The sequence below is a fragment of the Gallinula chloropus genome (assembly GCF_964237585.1).
Source record: "Gallinula chloropus genome assembly, chromosome: 28".
Classification (NCBI taxonomy): Eukaryota; Metazoa; Chordata; class Aves; order Gruiformes; family Rallidae; genus Gallinula; species Gallinula chloropus.
The window spans coordinates 4,698,714-4,721,675 of record NC_140113.1 but is presented as its reverse complement, the minus strand read 5'-3'; the positions used below and the strand labels follow the sequence as shown (position 1 = coordinate 4,721,675).

General features: G+C 48.7%; 3 protein-coding genes across 4 annotated transcripts in view; 1 reads left to right on the top strand and 2 right to left on the bottom strand.

The window, feature by feature from the left end:
• Nucleotides 1-1,226, bottom strand: part of EPS15L1 (epidermal growth factor receptor pathway substrate 15 like 1) — a gene marked incomplete at its 5' end in the record, with an annotated part of 36,853 nt that extends 35,627 nt beyond the window's left edge. The window contains one exon of the mRNA XM_084276387.1: nt 1,197-1,226. Within this exon, the coding sequence (XP_084132513.1) occupies nt 1,197-1,226 (30 nt within the window). The remainder of the gene's footprint in view (nt 1-1,196) is intronic.
• A 4,365-nt stretch (nt 1,227-5,591) lies between these two features.
• LOC311201730 (uncharacterized protein C19orf44 homolog) lies at nt 5,592-9,980 on the top strand (the record flags this gene model as incomplete). The annotated part of the gene is made up of 7 exons (XM_084276157.1): nt 5,592-6,065; nt 6,343-6,700; nt 7,250-7,326; nt 7,681-8,146; nt 8,491-8,586; nt 8,707-8,873; nt 9,226-9,980. The coding sequence occupies 7 exons, from the start codon at nt 5,592-5,594 to the stop codon at nt 9,310-9,312; spliced, it is 1,725 nt and encodes a 574-aa protein (XP_084132283.1). The 3' UTR covers nt 9,313-9,980.
• Nucleotides 9,981-10,133: 153 nt separating this feature from the next.
• Nucleotides 10,134-22,160, bottom strand: CHERP (calcium homeostasis endoplasmic reticulum protein; the record flags this gene model as incomplete). 2 transcript variants are annotated; one of them, XM_084276507.1, is made up of 18 exons in its annotated part: nt 10,134-10,493; nt 11,709-11,894; nt 12,328-12,422; nt 12,885-13,001; nt 13,132-13,281; nt 13,547-13,633; nt 13,914-14,047; nt 14,854-15,092; nt 16,998-17,394; nt 17,731-17,909; nt 18,175-18,412; nt 19,006-19,095; nt 19,459-19,570; nt 19,931-20,082; nt 20,309-20,446; nt 21,135-21,316; nt 21,834-22,007; nt 22,136-22,160. In XM_084276507.1, 18 exons carry the CDS (start codon nt 22,158-22,160, stop codon nt 10,489-10,491), a joined length of 2,700 nt encoding a protein of 899 aa, XP_084132633.1. In that variant the 3' UTR covers nt 10,134-10,488. The 2 variants fall into 2 exon arrangements, with proteins under 2 accessions (XP_084132633.1, XP_084132632.1); XM_084276506.1 differs by lacking the exon at nt 10,134-10,493 and adding an exon at nt 10,732-10,913.
• Nucleotides 22,161-22,962: the final 802 nt, after the last annotated feature.

The following is a 22,962-nucleotide window of genomic DNA, read 5'->3' as shown; positions in this document are numbered from 1 at the left end:
GACTCCGACTGCTATTCAGAAGCTAATAAGCAGCACGCTCTCTTAACAAGGCGCACAGTAAATTACATACTACATCACATAACTCCCTTGAAAGATACATTTTCAGATTATCACAAATAAAAGTCCACTATTAAAAGGAAGTTGATATATTTTTTTTAAAAAATAAAACTATCAGTGGCAGTTGTTCTGGATTCCTGACCGGCCTAAGCACAGCATAGACAACAGCTTCAGTTTCAAGGCACTAGGATGGAAGTGGTGGTGCTTTTCTTTTGTTTTCAAGGAAGTAAGTAAACTGTCTGTCTTCACAGGAGTATGGGAAAGAACAAACAATGATCAGCTGCTCAGGTTTAAATTATTTGGGTGAGTAATTTAAAAAAAACTCGTAAAAACAACAATAATTTACCCCAGGACCCCAAGCATTAAACCTGAGCTCCAAACACTGCTTCTTCCCAGGGACATGCTGCCCTCCCTTGCCAGAGACGAGCTCCAAGGTTCAGGGTCTTCCACGCCCTGCAGAAGCCCCGTTCTCCTGGCGAAGGGTAAACCCCTCCTTCCCATGCCTACACGCCGAGCCCTTCATCGGTGTACCCGCACTACCTCCCAAATATCAAGCACAGTCACGACACCCCCACAGCTTGGGCCGACCCTGCGTTACAAACAGGGTGACCTGCCCTCAGTCAGAGTCCCGAGCAGAGAGCGAGCCCCATCCCTCCCGCAGCCCAGCCCCGGACCTCGGGCCACCGGACCGCGATAACCCCGGTAGCTCAAAGGCAGGAGCTGCATCTCGGGGAAGGAAAACGCTCGGAAAGCCTCAGTGCTGCCCTGCCCCTTCCCCAGGGGGGCAGCTCTGGGGCCTCCATGAGGGGAGGGCGCCGGCGCCTTTTGTGCCCCCACAGAGCCGGCTCAACCCCGGCCTGTCGGCGGGGAACACCCGGGGGCTGCTCGCCCCGCCCGAGGCCCGCTCCCCGCCGCGCACCCACCCTCTCCCCTCACGGTCCGAGCCACCCCCCGGCCGCGGGGAGAGGCAGGGCCTATGCCCCAGCGCCGACCGGCCCCGGATGCACCCGCCTGCGGGAGAGGGAACCCGCACCGGGGGGACCCCGCTCCCCCTGCCCCCCTCGGCGCTCAGCCGCCGGGACCAGGGGGTCGCGCCTCCCCTCAGCCGCTCCCCGGCAGCGTCGGGCCGGGCCGGTTACCTGCTGGCTGAGGGGGATGAGCGCCGCCATCTTCCTCCCACTGATTCGGGCAGCGGCCGGGGCGGGGGGAAGGCGGGGCGAGCGGCGGCGGGCGGCCGGGAGACGGGCCGGCTGCGCCTGGCACCGCGCAGCCCGGCCGGGCTTGGGCTTGGCCTCGGCTGGCGGGGGACGGGGGCTGCTGGGCCGCTGCCACCCGCGGCTCGGTCGGGAGCCGTGTTTGTCCCGGGAATAAAGCGGCCGCGGCTTATCTGTGCCCGGCAGCCGCTCCCCGCCCCGCCGAGCCGGGGCTGCTCCCGCTGGCCCGTCCTGCTGCAGCTCAGCCCCTGCCCTGGCTCCCCTCCAGCCGCCTCCAGCGAAGCTGGCCGGGACCCACCCACGGTACGGACAAAGTCGGGCTAGGGCAGTGCGGAGCTGCCCTGCGGAATGAACGTTCTTCCAGGTAACCGAGTCACGGCCCTGATCGACCTTGTAGGGGAACGATTGGCATCCGACTTCCTCCTGGACAAGCCCAGTTACTTCAGGACAAGAAACCTCCACCAAATTAAGCTTCCTCTGGTTTACAATCAAGTACTCGGCACTAAATTGACAAAGCTAGCAAATCCTGGCCTGGAATCTATAAATATCAAACAGCAGCCTGAACAAAGCTAGATCATGTGGTCATATGAAACCCAAGTCAACAGTGGCATGTGTAAGAAAAAAGGTAGATGGTGACAGTCATTTCAGTTTTCAAAAGTTCTTTGCCCCACAGGTCACTGGAATTGTTCTGCAGAGGACAGCACAGACAAGCAGAAGTGAAAGAATTTGACCTCAGTCACTCCCATCTGGAAACCAAGGGCTCCCACAGATCCTCCTGCTCCCTATCTCTTCACCACACAAAACCCTTCCCAGCCAGGCTTGGCATAGCCTAGAGGTAAGGGCAAAACTATTGGCTCTTGAAGCCTGGCTTCAGTTTTTGCTAAATTTATAGCACTAGTTCTTGGAGAGGGGAAGGAAATGCAGAAGAGCAGAAAGACCCAAGAAGGTCAGTCACTTCCTTCATCCCAAGTTACAAGAACAAAGTACAAGACAGGTCAGACAGAGACACATGGTTCACTGTTTCAAATTCCTGCTCCCTACCCTACCAGAAAACAACCCCAACCACTTAAGCCATCTTCCAGGCACTGTACATACTCATTTGAGATTTTTGAATGGGGAAAAAACCCTAAATACATTTAAACCTCTAAGGAGAGATTTATGGACGGACAGACCACTGTGACCCCAGAGCAAGAGCATTCCACCAGCAGAAGCGCCATGGGCAGCCATGGTGCATTCACAGCAGCTCTGCAGCTGCAGTAATCCAGGAAACTCTGACAGGGGCACAGCTATTACAGAGGCTTAGCAAAGCTTATCTCCTCCGTTGGTTGAAGTATGTTGTGAAACATGTTTCACACATTTGGCATGCTGAACCCTTTAATGAAATATAAGCAGCTTATTATATTTCCCCAACAAAAGTGAGCATGAATATTACATTTAGCATTAAACTATGAGTGTAAACGAGTTCCAAAACCTAGTGCTTTATTACAGGTGGTTTTAATACATTTTAGCAGTGTTAAGATATAGCTAATAAAAAGGAAACCTTTTCTATGGAGAACTTAACTATGTCATGGTGTTTTATTAAAAGTAACTGAAACTGGCCACAAAATTCAATGTTGAATTTTTCTTTCTAAATGCTGGTTGAATTCAACTTCAAGTTGTTATCGAAATCCTCAAGTGAAAAAAAAAATCATTAAGTTATTTAAGTGAGAAAAATATTAACATCAAGTAACAATTAGAACTCTTCCTTCTCAACAGTGTTCTGCACTCCTCTATCCTTTCCAGATCACTTTTTCTCTATTGCTTTTTCTTAAACTGCTGGTCAAAGCATTTTTTCTTCTGTAAGCCTTTCTTTTGCAAGCTTTTCTTCTGCTCTTCCTCATTCTGCTCTACATTAATTTCCTTTTCAGGACCCTAACATTAAGATTTTATTTTTAGGCACCAATAGGTCCTTGATGAGATTAGACATGGGGATTTTGAAAATGTGGTAATAAAGAACCGAAACAGACACAAGAATTTCATGTTACCTTTGTCTCTCCCCATGTTTCCTCTCCAAAGCCTTATGCATAAACCTCACCATCTGTTATCAAGAAGTTGTCAAAAATTGTGTCTTTGAAATGTGTATTTACCTTGCATCTGATTGGTTTCTTATTAGGTGGGGTTTATTCTTGTAATTTAAAATAACACTGACTCTCTGTCTCAGATCCACAGATACCTGGCCGTACAAAGAGATTATCTTTTGCCTTCCATTTCTGCTAGGCATCTCCCCCATTCCACATAATTTGATGTATTCCATCTTTAATGGATGACTTCGCTTCTACTCAGTCTCTAAATCTACCTTAGAATAAAGATTTTTGTATAGTTTGGGTTTAGTTCAGAACTAACCCATAAAACAAAAATTCAGGCAATATAAAAGTTATCTAGGGCACAAGCTGAACAACTGTATAGTTATATAACCAATGACAAGTTTTACTTTGATATATAAAACCAGAAATTCCACTAAGTCACTGGAAGCTACATACAAGTGTATACAGACAGATAATGGGCTACAGTACACTTCAGATAAGTCTTAAAAAATAATCCTGCTGAGCAACTACATTTTTTTACTAAGCTCACTGTAATAATTTTCAGTTATGTCCTTCAAATCAGCTCAGAATGTTCACATAAATATGTATTTTGTTAATACATATTTAGAGATCTCTCAAGCATGGAAGAGCGAACTTGTTACAGACACAACATCCTTATTTTAAGGCAGCCTTCCTTCATGCTTTTGTCTACTATTTCCACAGCCATCCTTTAAGAGTTGCACAACAGCAATGAGGGTATTTTAGCAACACAGAAGTAACTGCCAGCTCCCCAAACATGATGTATATCTCCACTTTATTTCTTCTGATCTAAGTCTGAGGAAAAATTCTTCATATATCCCCCACCACACCTTCTGCTCATGCTTCACAGTGTGACCAGGGCTTTCCCTTTGTGAATGAATGGCTTAAATTGTGAGGAAAGAGCGTAAAGTTTAGAACTTGCACTAGTTTGTAGACCTGTAAGGATACCAGTAGAATATCCAAACATACATTTTTATCCACCCACAAAGAACAAATGCTTTTACCACCACATGTGGCACATCTATAAAGGCAAATCACCAACTCTCAGGGCTTCCAGAACACTTAGTGAAGCCCACATACCTTTACTTCATGCTGGATCTCCATAAGACCTCCCTGCAGCGAGCTTAAACTTCTGGAAGCCAGCCTTGTACTCAGCACTCATCCACCTCTTCTGCCAGCTGGCTGACCTGCAATGCCAGCACCAGCAACGACACGATTTCGGGTCAGTAAGCACAGCACAGTGAGGGGAACTCCCGCCTCAGCAGCCCACACGCTCACAGGTGCTGCCAGCAGCTGTTTCCCCTCACCCTCACCCTCCCTACATCCAGAGACTGCTCCTGAAAGCACACTGCAGCCTGGGCAGAGCCTAGTGCCACCCCAAGGAGCAGCCTCAGCACAGCAAAGGGAGTTCTGAGAGGCAGCTCCCCACCCTCCTCCTCACAGGTGACCTGGCAGCCTCCCCTCACACACCGACACCTTGAATCGCGCCAACCTGCGGAGCTCCCGCCTTTATGGTCCCGCCCTTTCCACGGCGGGCTCTGATTGGCTGCGCTTTTCCAATTTATGCGGGATCAGATTGGCTGAGCACCCCTCTAAAGGAGGAGTAAGCAGCACGTGCCCGCGCGGCGAAATGCATGCTGGGGCTTGTAGTCCGCGCTCCTGTGGGCAGTGTGCTCCCTTGTGATTGGCCGGCGCGTGAAGGGGTTCTGTGCGGAGCCAACGAGGGAACGGAGTGTTGGGAAGTCTCGGTCTCTGGGACGCGGTCCTGGCTTGGGGGAGTTGCTGCCGCCGGTGCCTCAGGGTGCTCCGTCCCGGATGGCTGCGATCGCTCGGGCCAGAGCGGAGGTGAGGCGCCAGCCTTTGTCCCGGCCGCCGCTCGGTCTCCACCTGGGCAGCCCCGGCCGGTGTTCCAGCCTTGTGCAGGGAGCGCCCGCGCCAGGGAGCGGGGACAGGCGGCCCGGCACAGGCTGGGACGAGCGCGGGGCCGCGGGAGCTGGTGCTCAGCCCGGGGAGCTGCGAGCTGACCCGGGCCACCGGCCTCTGAGAGCCCTTTGCACCCCCTTCTCGGCAGGGACACGGCGATGCTCCTCGACGGACAGCGGTCCCGGCCGGGCGCAGCGGCCTTCTCCTTCCCTGGGCCCGCGGTGGCTTCCCCGGGGTTGAGGCGGAGCTGGAGAAAACTGGGAGAGCTCCGAGCTGCCGCGGCAGGTTCCTGACGATGCGCCCTGAGAGCGTCCCCGGGGTGCCGCGGTGCCCGGCGGCGGGCGGCGCCGGGCAGGCAGCGAGCGGACCTGTGGGGAAAAGCGTCCCGGGTAGCGCTTCCCACACACGGTCGAGCTCAGCTCTGAGGAAAGCGGCAGAGCTGGAGAGCAAAATCAGGGATCGGAAAAAGCAGAGGGAGCTGCAAAGTACCGACGTGGGCCGGAAGCCTCTGGATGAAGAATCCTTCTCCTCTGCTTCCAGTCATGAACCCAGCACGAGGGGCAAGAAGTACCTGAAGAATTACAGCACCGGTGGTGGAACTGGAGCCCTCAGTAAAGCCTGCTCTAAGGAAGAGGAGAGCATCCGAAGCCCTAAAATGAACCTTAGGGTTAAGCAGCAGCTTGGTTTGGATAGTGATGAAGAGGAGATGAGAGAACTGATGGAGAGCTCCATGGAGTCTTCCAAGGGAAGGGAGCATCAGAGAATTGCTGTAAGTGATTCTAAGTGGGGCGAAAACACAGACTCACTGGAGTCTGTATTTTCATTTACACTGCTTGGAATTGTTTTAATTGGCAGGGCACTTTGTTTAGATAGCACACAAGAAACTCAGTTTTGATTTTGCATTTGTAGCTTGCTCATTACATGATTTAGCCTCAATTTGCATTTTAAAATTGCTCTTTTTTTGCCCAGGATAATTTGTTTTCCTTTTCAGTGGTCTGTGCATAATAAATGAAGTAACATGTAAATCTCTTTTTGCTGTTGTTCAGAAGGATAAGACTCCACTTTCATCAGGAAAGCCTCCACCACCTTACAAGGAAATTTCACCCACAGAGGTATCTAAAACATCTTTTCATAGCAAAGACTCAGAGAAAAGTGGGTTTGGCAGTGTTAACTCACCAACACCTTCACCAGCCAGCAGAAACCTGTCAGTACAACGTCATAGGAGAGCTCAGTCGCTGTCATCTTCCACTAAAGACAATACTGTGAAGATTACTCTGCCTCGAACAGGCAACACCAAGCAAAGCCAAGGATCACTTGAAAGGGACAGAAGTGAAATCAAGTCATTAGATGAGTTATTTTCAGAAGCAGCTGATGCAGAAGATCCAACACATAGCAGCTCAGATGGTAAGTTTTCTAAATATTGCCTCAGTAGACTTGGCATCAGTCATACTGACATTCACATTTCCTAATAAACAGGGGTGAATACTCACTTTGGAAGGAGCCAGTAGTGTTACTTTTACACAAACTGGGGCTTTACTAAAGGAATTATGTGGATCTCTCTTTTTTTCTAGTGTAATGTATTAGTGTTTTTCTTAGCTCTTGATGTCATGGGCTCTGTGTAATGATGCTTCCCTCAGTCCTTAATTGTGTCATCAAAACGACTGCACCATTTGCTGTAGTTTTCATGTAGCAGTGAGGTCTGAGTGAGAACAAGTCAATGAGGAGCAGTGAGGGTCTCAGACTTGGGTTAGCAGATGCAGTGACAGGCAAAGGAGGAGACTGCAAAGAGCTGCCATGAAGGTAAAGCCTGAGAGCAGCTGACTGCTTTTACTTTTTATCATTGCACTTTAAGCTGGGACTCTAGTACTGATGGACCTGTTTACCACTTTCCTCACTTGAAGGGAAGCATACTGTCCCTTCCATGCAGAGTCTCATGATGTCATTTGGTTGCAGACTTCAGACTGAATATCCTGAGCCTTGATGACCTGGCACCAAGTATCACCAGTGAGACAGCAGAATTAAAGCATAAAGTAAGCAGAAGCTCCCTACCAGCACCTGTTTGCATTCTCTACTTTGGTGGAGGGTGGCTATTCTCAAATGAATCCTTCTGTGGGTGTTCTGATTGTGGGTGTGTCTCATCAGCTCTGAGAGTTCCAACAGGATTTTATGGGCTGCAGGAACCTCATCAAATTTGTTTTGTAGTGCCCCCATTTCTGCACTGGATGTAACAGCACCACACAGTTTGCAAGGTGACACAGATACATTGGTATTTCCTAATAAGTATTAGCCAACTCTCAGTGCTGTGCCACAGACCAGCTGAATAGTGGAGGAATACTCTAGGTTGTATGTTGAGTCTCCCAATACACAGCTGTGTTGTCTTACAGGGGACAGACATTCAGACTACTCAAGAATCAAACCGAAATCCCCAAGAAGATGCAGTCTTGGTGGAAAAGGACCAAGCTTCCCTTCAAATAAGTGCAGGAAGTGTGGTGAAAGATGCTTCTGGAGAGGATAGTGAAAAACCTGTGACTGAAGCTGACATCTCTGAACATTTAAGTGGGGTTTCTGCAGATTTTCCTAGACACACACAGGATTTCATCGAAGACAATGAGAGAACTGTTAACTCAGAGTATTCTGACGACTTTGAAAGGTCTCTGTCTACAACAGACAGAAAATCTGTATCAGAAACATCAGAGGAACGTTCTGAGCACTGCAGGTGTTCTGGGAAACACTCACCTTCAGCATCACCACCGTTTGCCAGAGAGCAGCATGGCAGGGTCCACAGAGTTACGGTCAAGGAGACTGCGGTTCAGACAGTGGATCTGCCCTTCACCTATTGCTGGCCAAAGAGTAAGTTCACTGGGTATTTGAGTGTTTCATGGGCTGGCCTGGTCAGTGCTGAGAGGCCTTAGTGTCAGTACTAGCTCCTGTTCAATTAAAAACTTTCTACAGCCCAACATGTTAATGTGCTCTCTGTAGAAACAGAGGAAAAACTTGGAACTGGTGATTGCTAAAAAACCCCCATAAAACCCCACCAGAACTCAGGGTGGATGAACCAGTGTTAGTGAGAGAGCTTGCAAGAGCACAAGTAACATTTTTAAATAGAATTCAGTGTTTTTATTGTATCTCTACTTTTACAAACCATACTGTTCTGCCCTCCAAACACCTTAACTCTGATCTCACCCTCTGCACAGCAAACACCACGGCGGCGCTCGACCCACCTGTAGGAAACACGTACATCGATCCCGTTCCTATCGCCAGTCACGTCGTCAGCACAGATGCAGTAGAAGGTACTGAAAAACATTTGTTACTGTCCTGTTTCACTGTACTTTATACACCTGACCCCTGCTTGGATTGTTCCACCCTCACTCTGATGGGTCACTAATGCAGCCACCCTCCCTTTCTTGCAGCCTTGACAGCATACAGCCCCTCAGCTCTTGTTCTAAATGCCATGTTGAAACAGCACTTGCTGCTGACTCAGCAGTTTGTAGAGAACATTCACCAGCTTCACTTCTCCCTTGTGGAGTCACTAGAGAATGAGAAGTTCCACTATCATACCCTGGAAGAGACTAAAGAGGTATTTATGATGGACAGCAGCCTAGTACATAAGAATTTGTTCCCTTCCAAGCACTTCTACTCTTTGTAGCAAACAGATTTTCTTTGCCTGTTACTCATTAATCGGATGAAGTTCCTGCTACCATTGAGTAAGTTACTCCATAGAAGACAGGAGCTCATAGAGTGACAAAGATTCAAGTCACCTGGGGGACAAAGTTTCAAAAGAACAAACTTTCTGCTGTTGGTCCTCACACCAGCAAGGCTCCTCCTCACTTTCTGGTGCTAGTGCAGGGCACTTCTCCACCTGAAGGTTTATTAAGTACTATGAAGTATATCTACATAAGATTTGTTACTCAACTCTCTTTTTTTTGCAGTACATCAAGAATCACAAATCTCCACCTCTGACCCTTGAACAAGCACGTGAGGAAATTCAGAAAGCAGAGGAGGAAAAGCTGCTTTGACTCTGGAGTTGATGTAAAAATTCTGTTTACAGATCTCAAGCCAGAACAAGAAACCTTTCTAGGTCACACAGATAAGGTATAAACTATGAACTAGAAGGATCTATATGAAGATCTCTGTGTCAGAAGATACATAATTGATTGTCTGACCTCATTTATTTTTACTCGTGACACGATAGAGGGGGAGGCAGGAGCCTTCACAGCCACACTGTGCCAGCTTACCAGGTAGATATGGGAGCCACAATCACATCTGTGATTGCTGAGGAGAGTCTCTACTATCCCAAGGAATGTCACCACAGGAGAAGGACTTTAGTACCACATTTAAACAGTGTTTACACAGAATGATCCTTCTCAGCTTACTGCAAAACCAAACAGAGGTGAAGTTAAGCTACGCTCACTAGAAGGCAGCTTGCAGCCACCCTGCTGGGGTCCGTTTCCTCTGCAACAGGAGCCACTCATCTATTTTTATTTTAAAAAACGTGTTTATTGGAGGGCAAAACAATAAAATTCACAAGTCGATGACATACAGGTGTCATATGCTGATTCACAGACAGTTACAGTTCCACAACTACAGTAGATCTAGAACAAACTGATATTTCACCATATTAACTGAACAGGTTTCAGGGGGGTTCCGCTATACAAAGAAAAGGCTCTGGAAGAGGTTACCACCACGCAGACCTGGGAGTGGAAGTGCAGTGTCAGGGCCTAACACCTCGAGCTGGTGGGCTCTGCAAACGGTTACAAAAGGCTGGGTGTTGTTTGCGGGGTGTTTTTTCTCATTTAGGTTAAAGGAAGTTTCCAAGAACATTTCATTGTTAAGAAACTTGCAGAGCAGAGAACGTGAATTCTCTTCTATTCAGCTAATGAGCTTTTATTAAAGGGTATATACAAAAATAGAAAAAGCTGAAAGAATGTCTTCCGTTACAAAGCATCGGCCATCCCTCAGAGCGCTTGGAAAGCTACAACAGTTTAACCCTCGTGTTCTGAGCAGAGGTGGGACTGCAGCAGCTGGTGTGTAGGGGTGTTAAGTTGTAGGGTAGGTTCTAACAAGCTCGCACAGTGCTCATAGGTCACCTGTACTGGAACTAGATGCTTCATTCCCCATTTAGACATTAGGATACACTGCTCAGCATCAGTCTGACTTGATCCCAAGGCAGCACCCCTCCACTTCAAATAGAATTAACCTTTTGAGAGAAATAAACATACATTATGGAACTAGAGACATACAACCACAGCAGATAACGTCTGTATTCCACAGGAACGAACGAGTCACAATCCTGCACCGGGGGACAGCTCGACTGGGGTTTTAGTCTAGTATAAAATGGGTAACTAATTAAAAAAATTTGCAAAATAAATGGAAATTCTTAAAGTTGCTAGACATGTCAAGAGTTATCACTGGCCTTTTTTAACACTAAAGCGACAAGTGCTGAAGTACATGTCATAGCTTTCCATTTTCCACCACTTGTTTTAAAAGTAATTCATTTGTTGCTGCCTCCAGACTTTAATCCGGATTTATACAAGTTTAATGTCTTGTGGAAGATGCAAGACATCTTTCTTCAGAGAGTCTTATTCAGGTGGTGGAGGGTCTTGCGTTTCACGCTTCACTGCAACAATAGGGAAAAGAGTTCTTACACATCCTGCAGTCACCTGAGGGGTCTGAGTGTTTCATGGGACAAGGGCTCTTAGTAGTCGGTGTTTTATTCCTTTGGGGCTGTATTTAAACCCGGTTTATTACACAGATGTACTGCAGCCAGAGGCAGAAGTGACTTTTCATTTGGTGTGCCAATTTTCTTCCCCTTTTAATTACTGGCAAGTGTAGTAGTTCTACTACTACAGACTCTCTGCAAAAATCTGTCATTTAGGTAACTGTCTTCATCTCCTAGAAGCACCTCCACTTCTCCTGAGCCCTGCCTGCACTACAGTGCGTTATTATCTGTTCTAGCTTTGGCAGAGCACAGTACTACTTGTAGGAAGCTTGGAGTGAGGCTGAATTAAACAGTAAGCATGGTCTAACTGTGCTCTGACCACAGAGCCCTTCCTGCTCCAGCACCCATCCCTCCTGTGGTACAGCTCCCTCCACTACCTATGGGATTGCTCCTGTTTAAGGGTAACATTCAAAAGACACAGGTTCAGTATTGCAGCCAGGAAGTGGCTTACACACAACAGGCTAATTAATTAATCACTGTTTCAGAAATCAGAATAGAACACAACCCCTGAAAAGGAAAAGAGGCTGGGTTAATCAGAGTACGTGCCTTCTTACCTGTTGGGTTTACTGCATCCAACACATGAGAAAGGATTCAGAGTTACTAATAGTTTGGTTTGGGTTTACAGACTGCAGTAATCAGGACAAAATCACTATGGAGGCTGCAGGGTTTAAGTGCTGAGGAACATTCACTTACATTCATCTCTGGCCTTCATGCGGGCGATAAACGAGTAACTCTTATTCCTTCGGTAGTTCTCGTACGGGTCGTCTAAAGCCACTCCCACTCCTTTGTACTGATCCCATTTGTCTCGGATGTCCCCTCCTTTAATTGGATCCTGAATCCCTTGTTCCTTGGCTCCCAGCCCACCAGACCCACTCCATCCTGCAGAAAAGACACAGCATTACAACCTTGTAGCTGTTTTTTTTCACTACAAGAATTCTGAAGACACAGAGTGAACCACCACCTGAGCCATCCCATTTATTTCAAAAGCACCTGCACACAGGGGTTCTGGGAGCTGACAAGCACCTGCACAGCCCCTAAAACCTTTTCAGAGCACAAGCCTGGCCTGTCCAGTTCGGTGCTGATCCACACCAAACACCTTGGGGCTTCCAGTTCTACTTGAAGCCAAACCCTCATCCCTGCCTTCCACATCCCTCCCACCACTGCTCTGTGTTCTGTGTACTTCTGTCTCTGGCCACCCTGACGCTGACCTTGGGATCCCAAGGGATAATGACCTATAAACACGCAGTAATTAACTCTATCCCAGAGTTGGGTGCCTGACTGTTCCCTGCCTTGCGCAGGAACAGCATCTTACCCATTTTCACTAGCATTTGATGGCCTTTATTTTCTTCTCCAAGTCTGGATTCTGGGATAGGAGGCCCAGAACTGGAGCCCAAACCAGCAGAAGAGCTAAGGAAATAAGAAGAACAAATTAACAACTGATACTGCTCCAGTGCAAAGCCAGGGCACTTCCATTCTGTTAAACATGAACATACAGTATAATCCCATACACTTTATTACGCTATTCTTTTAACAAACTACTAGGTTATGGTGTTATAAAGGGATTGTAACACCCTAACTGCCTCTGAGTGCAAGGGCAATCAAACACCACGGTGCCCCTAACACACAGGGTACTGGGAGGATTCCTCCTGCTTCCTAGGAAGGCACATGTGGCCTTAGTAGTTACAGCGTTTTGTTATAACAAACCCCCAACCCAGTAATTCTATTCTGTAGGCACATACAGCATGTGAATACGTGCTAAATCTGCTTTCCATCTTCTACAGTTTGTTGAAATGCTCATGAGAAAGCACCCTCCTCTGTCCTCATCCAGACCACACAGTTAAAAGGAGGAAGGAACAAACAGAAGCTTACGGGGGAGTGGGGCTGCGGGACCGCGACCGGCGCCGCCTTCCCGGCGAGTACGACTTTGATCTCGATCGTGACCGCGACCGTGAGCGGCTGTGAGAAGAGCGGGACCTGCTCCGGCTTCTGCAAAGGGAGAGCACACCAGGTCAGACACACAAGTTGCCAGAGCAACACCCAGGGTTCCTCACTCAGCCCTGAGCGCTGGGCTTTTCCCACCCCCTCAGTTCCCAAGAGGCAGCCCGCTGCTCCGTACCTGGACTGAGAGCGCGAATAGGATCGCGATCGAGAGCAGGAACGAGATCGGGACCTCGAATAGGAGCCAGATGACTTTGAAGATCGAGAATTGGAGCGGGAGGACGAGCGACCTCGGCTCTTAGAGCGACTGCGAGACCGAGAAGGCCCACTGCACAGAGAGAAGCAGAGAAACTCCTGTGAAACTCCTGAGAGAAGCACAACAAACACCACTACACTTCTGATTGAACTGAACTCACTGTTATTTCTGCAGACAGTGAAAACCTGAGTGTGGCAAAAACTATTTTCTACAAATTCCCACCAGCTGAAGCTCAGTCAGGGAATCACTGAGCAGGACCTTCTCTCAGCATTTAGCCTGAGTTACCCCTAGCACCTTCCAAATGAATGGGCACACATCAGCAGGCAGGATCTCTCACCTGTTTCTCTTCTCCTGACCTTTCCTCCGCCTCGCTCTCATTTTAGCTCTGAAGAATTCGTAGAGTCCATTCTGCTCCCAGCCCTCACTGCAATAAATCAACCACACACAGAAAGGACATCTGTAACGTTCCACTTGACCAAGAGACGTTCAGGATTTCCACTAGATTTTGTAGGGAACAAAGGGCCCGGGTGAAAAGGTCTCAGTGCAAGAGCAAACGGGGTGTGCAGGTCAAAAGGCAACAAGAGCACTCATTTCAGCATTAGAAGAACCAAGACACAGGCGAAGGAAGAGAGAGGCACTTCGTGGTTCGAGACAGCTTCTCAGGGCATTTTCCTTACCATATCATTAGCTACACCTACTCTTACCTGTTTCTAGGCCTGTCATGAGATGGTGGACTATAAAATGCCTCAACCGCAGCCAGTAGTCTCTCACTGGGGGGCATTGGGGGTGGAAGACGTATATCTTTAGGATCTAAAGGTTTATACTCATGATCTTCAAGCTGCCGGAAACAAAACAAATGACATTCTTGTCATGTGTCATGGGGTGGCTACCTGAAGAGATAAATACAGGTTTAACTGTGTAGGGACCTCACATTGCACCACTGGATAAAAAACGGTCCAGAAATAGGGATTCTGCAGGTGACCCCGTGCTTCCTCGTGCTATCGCTCCCATTTTGGGTTCTATGAGACAAGCCAGCACTACATGTTGCAGCATTAACTGGATCACCAGGTAGATAAGATGCAGATCTCATCTATCCACCTTTGTGATAACAGTGGCTGGATGGAAGCCTGGCAAGAGCTGGTGTGTGTGGAGAGTAACACCAAGTTTGAGATGGAAGAGACCTGTTTGTTCACCCCAAACACAGAACACATAAGAGTTCATATCCCTGAAGCTGCTGGCACAGATACATGTCCTGTTCACTCACAGTATACATAACATTAGCACTGCAAGACACCTCTGAATACAAAACCGGTACACAGTGGCCACATCAGAACTGCAAGGTCCCTCTGCCCAGCTGAAAAGTCACTGGGGATTTCTGTTTTCTAAAAACAGGGGTACGATTTTCAGAGTGAGTGAGTCTTTCACATGGGTGAGCAATAATGGCTTCCCTGGGACACACCACTTGCAAATGTTACTGTTTTCACAACCTTCTCCCCCCACTCCTGCCCTTGGACATCCTGCAGCAAATGGCTGCTGGATGGAAACATTTGAAATTACAACTGTCCACGTTAAACTGTCCCTAATACTGACCACAGGGTTTGGATCTCTTAATCCTACTCATCAGGGCCCACTGGAGGCACTTACTTTCACAAGAGGAGCCATCAGTCCAGCAGGAAGATCAAAGTAGGGAACGTTTGGCACCAGGCTGGGATCATCGTGGTTCATGTGAGGGGGCCCTTGTCGCCGCATGTGAGGAGGCTGCCCATTAAACCCATGGGGGGGAGGCCCGAAATCAGGGTGCTGAGGCCCCCCCCAGGGAGGATGCTCGCTGATTCCAGGATGAGGCAGTCTGTGACCAGGGTGATGATGTGGAGGTCCCATTTCTGCAGAGTGGAAGGGTTAAAACATTTTATTTAGCTATAGAGAAAGGAAAGCAGCCAGAGAGATGTACTTGAATTAGTGCACTTCTCCCAAAACACAGTCCTGGCACCCAGAGCCTTGCAGACCCAGAAAAGCAGAGGATCTGAACAACTAGAGGCTGGCTACAGGTCCACATTCATAACTATCTTGCAGCACATCTCCCTCCCTGGCTGTAGCAACCACTCTGAAGGCAACAGGATGCTTTAACCCTAAACCACTGCTTATTTTGGGACACGGTGTGGTCAAAAGATACCACAAGGAAAGATACATATGCTCAAGAACAGATAGTTCCAGATGCAGCAGGGCAGCTACCAGTGGGATCTATTTCTGAAGCCTAAACACACAATCATGAATTCACACGGACCTGGAATTAGTTGTGTCTCCATGCCCAATCAGCACGTACAATGACATAAATACAGCAGGAATTAACTCACATGAGTAGGTGACAAGAAAACACTTTGTTTAAAGAGGTGTTTGGAGAAGAGGCAGAGATAATATCCCCTTAGAACAGGGAAGCGAATGACATCCATCCACTCACTGATGGACGAGCCACGTGCCACGAGCGCCAGGACACCCTGCTGAACCCTCTGCACTACACAGAAAAAATGCAAGATGAAATCAACACCTGCAGCAGCACCAACAGCTCTGCCAGGAAAAGTCATTACAGCCACTACCCAATCTTCAGCCAGTAACACTTGAGTCATCTTCATCAGAACCTGTGTCTGCTTTGTCATTGCTCCACTGCTTTCCTAACTGTAGCCATCTGTTTTAGTAGATCCCCTCCTCCAACAACTCTACATGATGCAACAGATGGTTTGGATCACCACTACACACCAGAATAGAGCATCTTTTCCTGAGCTTAAACCTTAATTCCCCAGGACTGGAAGAGCTGCTCTCCTTATCTGCTACCAGAACTCTTAGAAAAACAACCAACCAACAACCCAAGGGAAAAGAAAAAAGAAAGAAAAAAGATCTCTACTGGAGAAGTCAATCAGAATCCTAAACAGATAAGCACTAATTTATTGGTTTTCAATGTTTTTTGGACTTGGGGAATTGAGAATCTTTTAAGCTTAAAATAGCAACTCCTAGATAGGAAGATAATTGCCCTTAAGTGGCTCATCACGCAGAGCCAGAGTGATCTTTAGACTTTACGCTGATAAAGATCATTAAGAGTCATAACTTCTGCATGTGGAATCGAAAGGATGCAGGGACAGAACTCCACCTGACTTCACGAGGGAGCCTGCAGCCAAACCTGAGCCAAGAGGTCAGGCAAGCAGTGTGGAGCTGCTCTTGGATATCCCTGTGTTCCAGCCAGCCAGAGGGCACACTAAACACTAAGGGAGACTGGAGGTGAGGATCATTTCACCAGACACTACCAAGCCACACAACATCAAGGCAGAAAATTAAGAGATAGAAGACAGGTGTGGAAAAACGTATGCCAAGAACAAATGCTTCCAGCCTGTCTCCCTCTAACTTCCTACATCTAAGGAGGACACAGCCAAAGAACCCTCACCCACGGCCTGACGTCAGGAAATCCAATTCACAAGCAAATGCTGCTTCTCTCCTTTGAGCTTACTATTTTTAAAGAGAAACAATCACAGAAGGAGAGCCTGTAGAGATGCTGAGTTGAGTATTGATTACAATTTCTAGTCATCTGCATCCATTAGGAAAGGAAGGCTCAAAAAAGAGAAGAAGCCTCCAGCTCTGCATGTATTTCCTATCAAATCTTTAGCTGTAGCTTCCCAAACCCCAGAAACTCAGTATTTCTCAGGAAAACCACAACAGTCCACCAAGAACAGGCACTACAGAATTTTGTCATGGCAAGCAGCATCGCGACGGAAGAAAACCTGGCCTGGTACACACTTTACCTTGAGGAAAATCCCCCTGGGGGTAATCAAAACGATGAGGATAAGGAGGCCTTTCAAAGGGATGGCGAGGTGGAAAATCATCCTGCATGAAGCGAGGTGGAAAGCGGTTGAAATTATGCGGATGCGGGGGCTGGTTGAATTGGGGATGTTGCTGATGTGGAGGAAATGGGCCTCTGAAGTGAGGTGGCCGCTGCATTCGAAATGGAGGTTCCCTCTGACCCCCACCCCATGGAGGTTGTTCGTGCTGGTTGTTCCACGGGGCTTCAAACTGGTTGTTCCAAGAAGGATCAGGCTGGTTGTTCCAAGGTGTCTCTCGCTGGTTGTTCCAGCCTTGATCTCTCTGTTCATTCCACATTCCTTCATGGTTGTTATTCCACGGAGGACAGTGAGGTGGTCCCTAGTAGGAAAGAAAAGAAGCCTGGCTGTTAGGCTACAAAATAAAGCATCTACATGTTGGAGCAAACAGAGCCTGTGGGACAACATGCACAGTGAACAAACCCTCCCAATACAAGGGCTGAACAGCTCTGCACTCAATACTTCTCATTCTATTCACAGAGAAAGCGTGGTGGCTGACAAACGGGAAACACAGTTTGTAACTGGGCTCAGAATGGGAGTGCTTAGCATTTGGATCTGGATTTGCAACTCTCTCAGCTTTTTCACCACACTTCCACACCCACAACAATCATTCTGAACCTCCACCTCCCTCTCCATCATGTTTCACAATGTTTCTTACCTGTTGTTGACCCCACGGTGCAACAGGGTGAGGTTGGTCAAACCAGGGTGGTTTATTTGGAGGAATCTGATCGTGAGATCCTGGGCCACGGGGTCCACCAGAGGCAGGATCCTGCACTCCAGACCCCGCTGTGTCATACTCTGAGGAACCAGCTAGAGGCAGCTGAGATTTACCATCATCTGAAACACAGTGGAGACTGTTATAAGCATCCAGAGCACACGTAGTTAATAAAACACTGGCACACCCACAACTGGCTCCATCTGAATTTTGTTGGTTGTGTAAACAAATCTACTGGGGGAGATTTCTGGTCTCAGTTTAACATTCACATCTTTGGTTTGTTTTAAATTCCAGCATCAGACCATGCCAGCTGCAAGCCCCCAAAGGCTTCTGCCTAAACCAAACCACAGCAGCTCACTACTAAATAAGGAGGAAAAAAGTTCCTACCTGCTTGTGTGACCGGGGCAGATGGCGGAGCCGAGGCTGGTGCTGCGGTGGGTGCCTGAGGTGGGGGGGTCGATTTCACCTCGTTCTCTAGAGGGGGGATTTGTATTTGTTGCTGCTGCTGCTGCTGCGTTAAACTGTTCACAAACTCTTCATGTTGAGTCTTCAGGTTCTGTATCTGCTGTTGGAAGGCTACTTGCACAGGCTGCACTACTGTGGCATATTCAGTGATCAAGTTTGCCTGATAGAGATAAATGAAGAGCAAATTAAGACTGTACCTAGACAGTTATCCTACCTGCTCATTCCAAATCTCCTATGCTGCTCTCCACACCCTCCCAAGAAACACAAAAGAAAGCAGGATGACCTGCTGGCAGAACCACCCAGTGATGCTATGAAGCTCTGCAAAGGTTTCCAAAATCCTCTCCACACACTGAAGTCCACTGTCCACATTAATGCCCAGCTTTCAGTCACAGCTAACACCAACAGCATACACTATTAACTGTAAAAATGAGTGGTTCCAGCTGCTGCAACAATTTCTCTGCTCAGTGTGTAAAATTTAAAGCTACAGTTTCTTTAGTTTCCTTTTTCCCAAGCATTCATTTCCACAATAAGAGAACATGTGTCCAACATGCACAGACTGCAGAGGTATCAGCAGCCAGGTTACTGAATGGTTGAAGTAACAAGGTTATGGTTTAAATTATTTCTGTAATCCCTTATAAACAACTTCAAAGGGGGAGGGAGGGGAGGTTAATATTTACCTTTCAAAAAAAAGAAAACATTTCCTAAGTTTGTTTCCAGAATATTAATAAGAAAAGTGTTACTGTCGTGGCTAACCTGGTACTGGCCAAGTCCAAGAGCCGGGCTCTGCAACTGCTGAATAATTGACTCATCAAAGTACCCATTTTTCTCCCAGAGTTGAAGCAGCTGCATAAATTCAAGAGCAAAAGGGTTTTAGAAACAAGGAACAATGAAAGGCAAATTGAGACACAGCATTTATATGTCTCCAGCTTTGGTAAAAGACCCAGGGTTTTGGCACTTGTCTTTAACCACAGAAGATTCAGCTGCATTCATCATTACAGGAACTTCTAAAGGAAGCCGAGGCAGCTTTAAGTTCTAGATTAAACATGAATTAAAAAGCACATCCTGTAACAGACTTCATTAAGACAATCACACTAGAACAAATCTCAGCAGTCCTCTTCCACCCTCCTACGTGCAAATCTGCCCAGCACTAACCCCATGAGGCAAAGCAAAGCAAAGCAGGCAGTTAAACCAAACCCAGACACTCACTCTGGCTATTTTCTGCTGCTTATCCTCCTCCACTGCTAGAAAACTGGTACAATAAATAGGCACAACCACCTTCTGTAAAGCAGCCAGAAGATCTCGTGCTTGCTTCCGCTGGCTTCAAAAAAGGAATGGGAAGAAGAGAGTCAGTGCCTTCCTCTGTAACACTAAGAACACTGCAGTATTCGATCTATCCTGACTTCTGTCACACTAAAAGCAGTGGGTTCCTAAGACAGAGCCTTCCCTCCTTGACATCTTTACTGTAAAGTCCTGTTTGGAGGACAAATACACACAGTAGGTAAAAGCTGGCTTGGATTATTAAAGCACTCGATCTTTGTGCTGGCTATGGCCATCTTAAGACAGCTGCTGAAAACAATTAATACATTAAAAAGTGACTAGTCAAACTAACAACGTGTCTAGCAGAGGGAGATGTCATCAAATCAATCAAAATATTACCCTGTAACCTCCAATTTCTTACCAGTGATGCAAGACATCGTTAATTAAGTAGATGAGATGCAAGCGAAGCTCGAAGTGAGCTCCTTCCGCTGTGATACGGTTCCGCAGGTGCCCAGCCATCAGCTCACAGTGTGCAGGAGACTTTGCATTACTGAACATCCAGTTCTTGCCAGCCTTGGGAAAGCAAATTTAAAGTGTTTTAAGTTAGCTGAATGTGTTTGTATCACGTGGACTCTCCCCAGAGCCCCGAAACAACTGCGAGAAAGGAAGTTCTCAAGTAACCGCTCTCTCCTGACTCGCCACACCACAGCAAAGCTGCTGCTTACTCCACAGCCTCAGAATTCAAGCTGTATGTGATCCATACCACTGCCCAAGGGCTGTTCAGACTGACATCACTTACTGAGATTGCGTCTTTCGTGCAAGTGTCAATTATTGGCTGCAACAAGTTGTCAAATTCGTTCATATCTAACTGGGTTTCCTCCAGAACTTTCTGCATTTGTTGCTCAATGGCAAGGGCTACTGCTGATGTGACCTGTTCCTGAAAAAAAGGAAGGAAAAAAGGCCAGGAGAATTACATTACATCCAAGATTCTTTTAGAGAACTAACCCACTGTATCCTGTTCTCTTAACCATAAGCAGCTATCTCAAAGAACTTTCACAAGCAACATAACCACATTTGTTGGAAAAGACTCTTCATTCTTCAAGCAGTCTCGTTTACTAACCCTCTAAAAATCTCTCTCTCATAAAAACCAAGTAAATTGCAAGATGATCCTAAATATGTATGACATAACATAGGCATACTGCTTTCCTCCAGGAACTCTCCAGTTTGGCTCCCAGTAGCTTTAAGAGCAAAACATCACCTGCAAAAATCAACTAGTTCCAACCTCCCAAGTCCCTTTCACCCCTAATCAAAACCCACCTTAGAGTACTGGAACGTCTCATTTCCCAGCAATCTGCAGCACTAAACCAGTCATGGTCTGCAAACCCTCAGGGTTTTTCATACAGTCATTAAACTGTTTTAACCAAAGAGCCACCTTGCTGGCACATCAGACACCTCTGAGGTGGCAGCAGCTGCCATGGAACAAAACCAAGGAAAGCAATAGTCCCTCTCCTCACCAACACGTGATGCTGCCAGGCAGAAGGAAACCTTCCTCTCCCCGGTCACTCCCCAGTTTTACAGCCACCGGAGCCTCAGAAGAACCAGGTAAGTGCTGATCTGAAACCAACCTGTCTCATGGCAAGCAGATGCTGCTCCTGCTGCTGCAGGTTCCACTGACTCTGCTGGATAAGTTCCTCCACGGAAGGAGTGCCCTGAGGAGCGGGGAGAGGCGCAGCCGGTGGGAGAGACGGTTGTGGCAGTGGCTGGATCTGTGCAGTAGCCTCAATATCTTGATTCTGCTTGCACAACACTATCAGACAAAGTAAACTTTTAAAGTAAACCTCAAAGAAATAAGCTGCCACCAGCCCACACGTGAAAACCATGCCAGTTCCAAACCACACCCCTGCTCTTTACAACGCTGCTTTGCACGAAAGGAAAGCCGTGCAGGCAAGGACGGCTGGTGCAGTAGAGGAGCGTCAGCAACTCCTCATGCACTTTGATAGGGATGACCCCAAAATAAGACCTGTCCCTGGAGCTGCTGCACCAGGCCACCCTATTCTCAGGGCCCTCCGGGCGCTCCCGGTGCCTGCAGTGGGCCCAGCCTACCTCCAAACCCGCACACAGAGGGCCGCGAGGAGCCACAGGCAGGGCTCAGCCAACTCCCTGGAGTCGAGAGGACAGGAAGAGGCTGCAAACCAGTCCTGGCGGGTCAGAGCGAGACCAGGAGAGAGAGAAGCGGCTCCGCCAGCTGGGGCCGAGAACCGGTGGCCGCGAGGGAGGAGGGCAGCGCCCGCCGCGGCCCTGCACAAGCCGCGGGCCCCACTCACGCTGCTGCTGCTCCAGGGCCAGCTTGTACTTGTAGTAACCGTAGAAGTCGCCCCCGAAGAGGAAGGAGAATTTGGGGTTCTCCTTCTGCTTCTCCATCGTCATCTTCTCGAACTCGGGCCCGTTCCGCGCCACGAACTGCGCCAGCTTGTCGATGACATTCCGCAGCTCCTGGTCTGCAGGGAGGCAGCGCCGTCAGCCCGCCCCACCGCCACCGCCGCGCCCCCCTCCCCCCTTTCCCTTCCCGCCCCGGCACCCCCTCTCCTTTCCCCTCCCGTCCCGTTCTCCCCTCGGCCTCGCTCACCGTCGGGCGGCAGCGGCATCTCCATGGCTGCGGGACAACGGGGCGCCGCCACCGCCTCCGCTGCTAGGCCGCACCGGCCGGAAGTGCCGCGAAACGCCAGGCGGCACGCGCAGCCGCGCTTTACGGCCCCCGTCGCTCCGGAGACGGCGCGCGGCGCGAGGCACGTGCGCCCTTTACACTTTCCCGCCTACCCCCCGCGCGCGCGGGGCGAGGGGCCGTGAGGGGACGGGCTGGGCCGGGAGGCACCTGGCGGCGGCCCCGCATTGGCCCGGCGCCCGCCGAAGCAGCCGCGGCCGGTGAGGCCTCGTCCCTCCCCACTCAGCTCCTCCGGCGCCAAACGCGCGGTGACCGCCGGCTTCAGAAACCCACCTAAGGGTGGGTAAGGACGTTGCCTGACAAGTTTGCAGAGCCTGGGCACGGCGCGGCCTGGGAAAGCAGAGCCGCGGGCACAGGGGGACTGAGCCTCCCCAGCTGTGAGAAGAGGTTTGACGCTCTGGGGGCCGCTCCTCACCTTCGCTTTGCCTGAGAGGCTTCCTCCCCTGCAGCAAAATCCAGAGCATTTAGACCGTTTCGAACGATCAAATTAAACTTTCCCTTCACACCCTATTGTCTGTCAAAATGGGATTAACCCCCCCCCCACACACACGTACATACCTGCTGGACTTGGGAGAACATTCCTGCAAAGGTGATGGACTGATAGGAGCAGCTCCACACCTGGAGCAAGAGGTACAACCCTCCCCGTGCTTGCAGACCATTTGTACAAGAACTAAACATCCAAACTCGATGAGGGGCCCCAAGTAATTCTGTTGTCCTTTAATAGTGTAAGG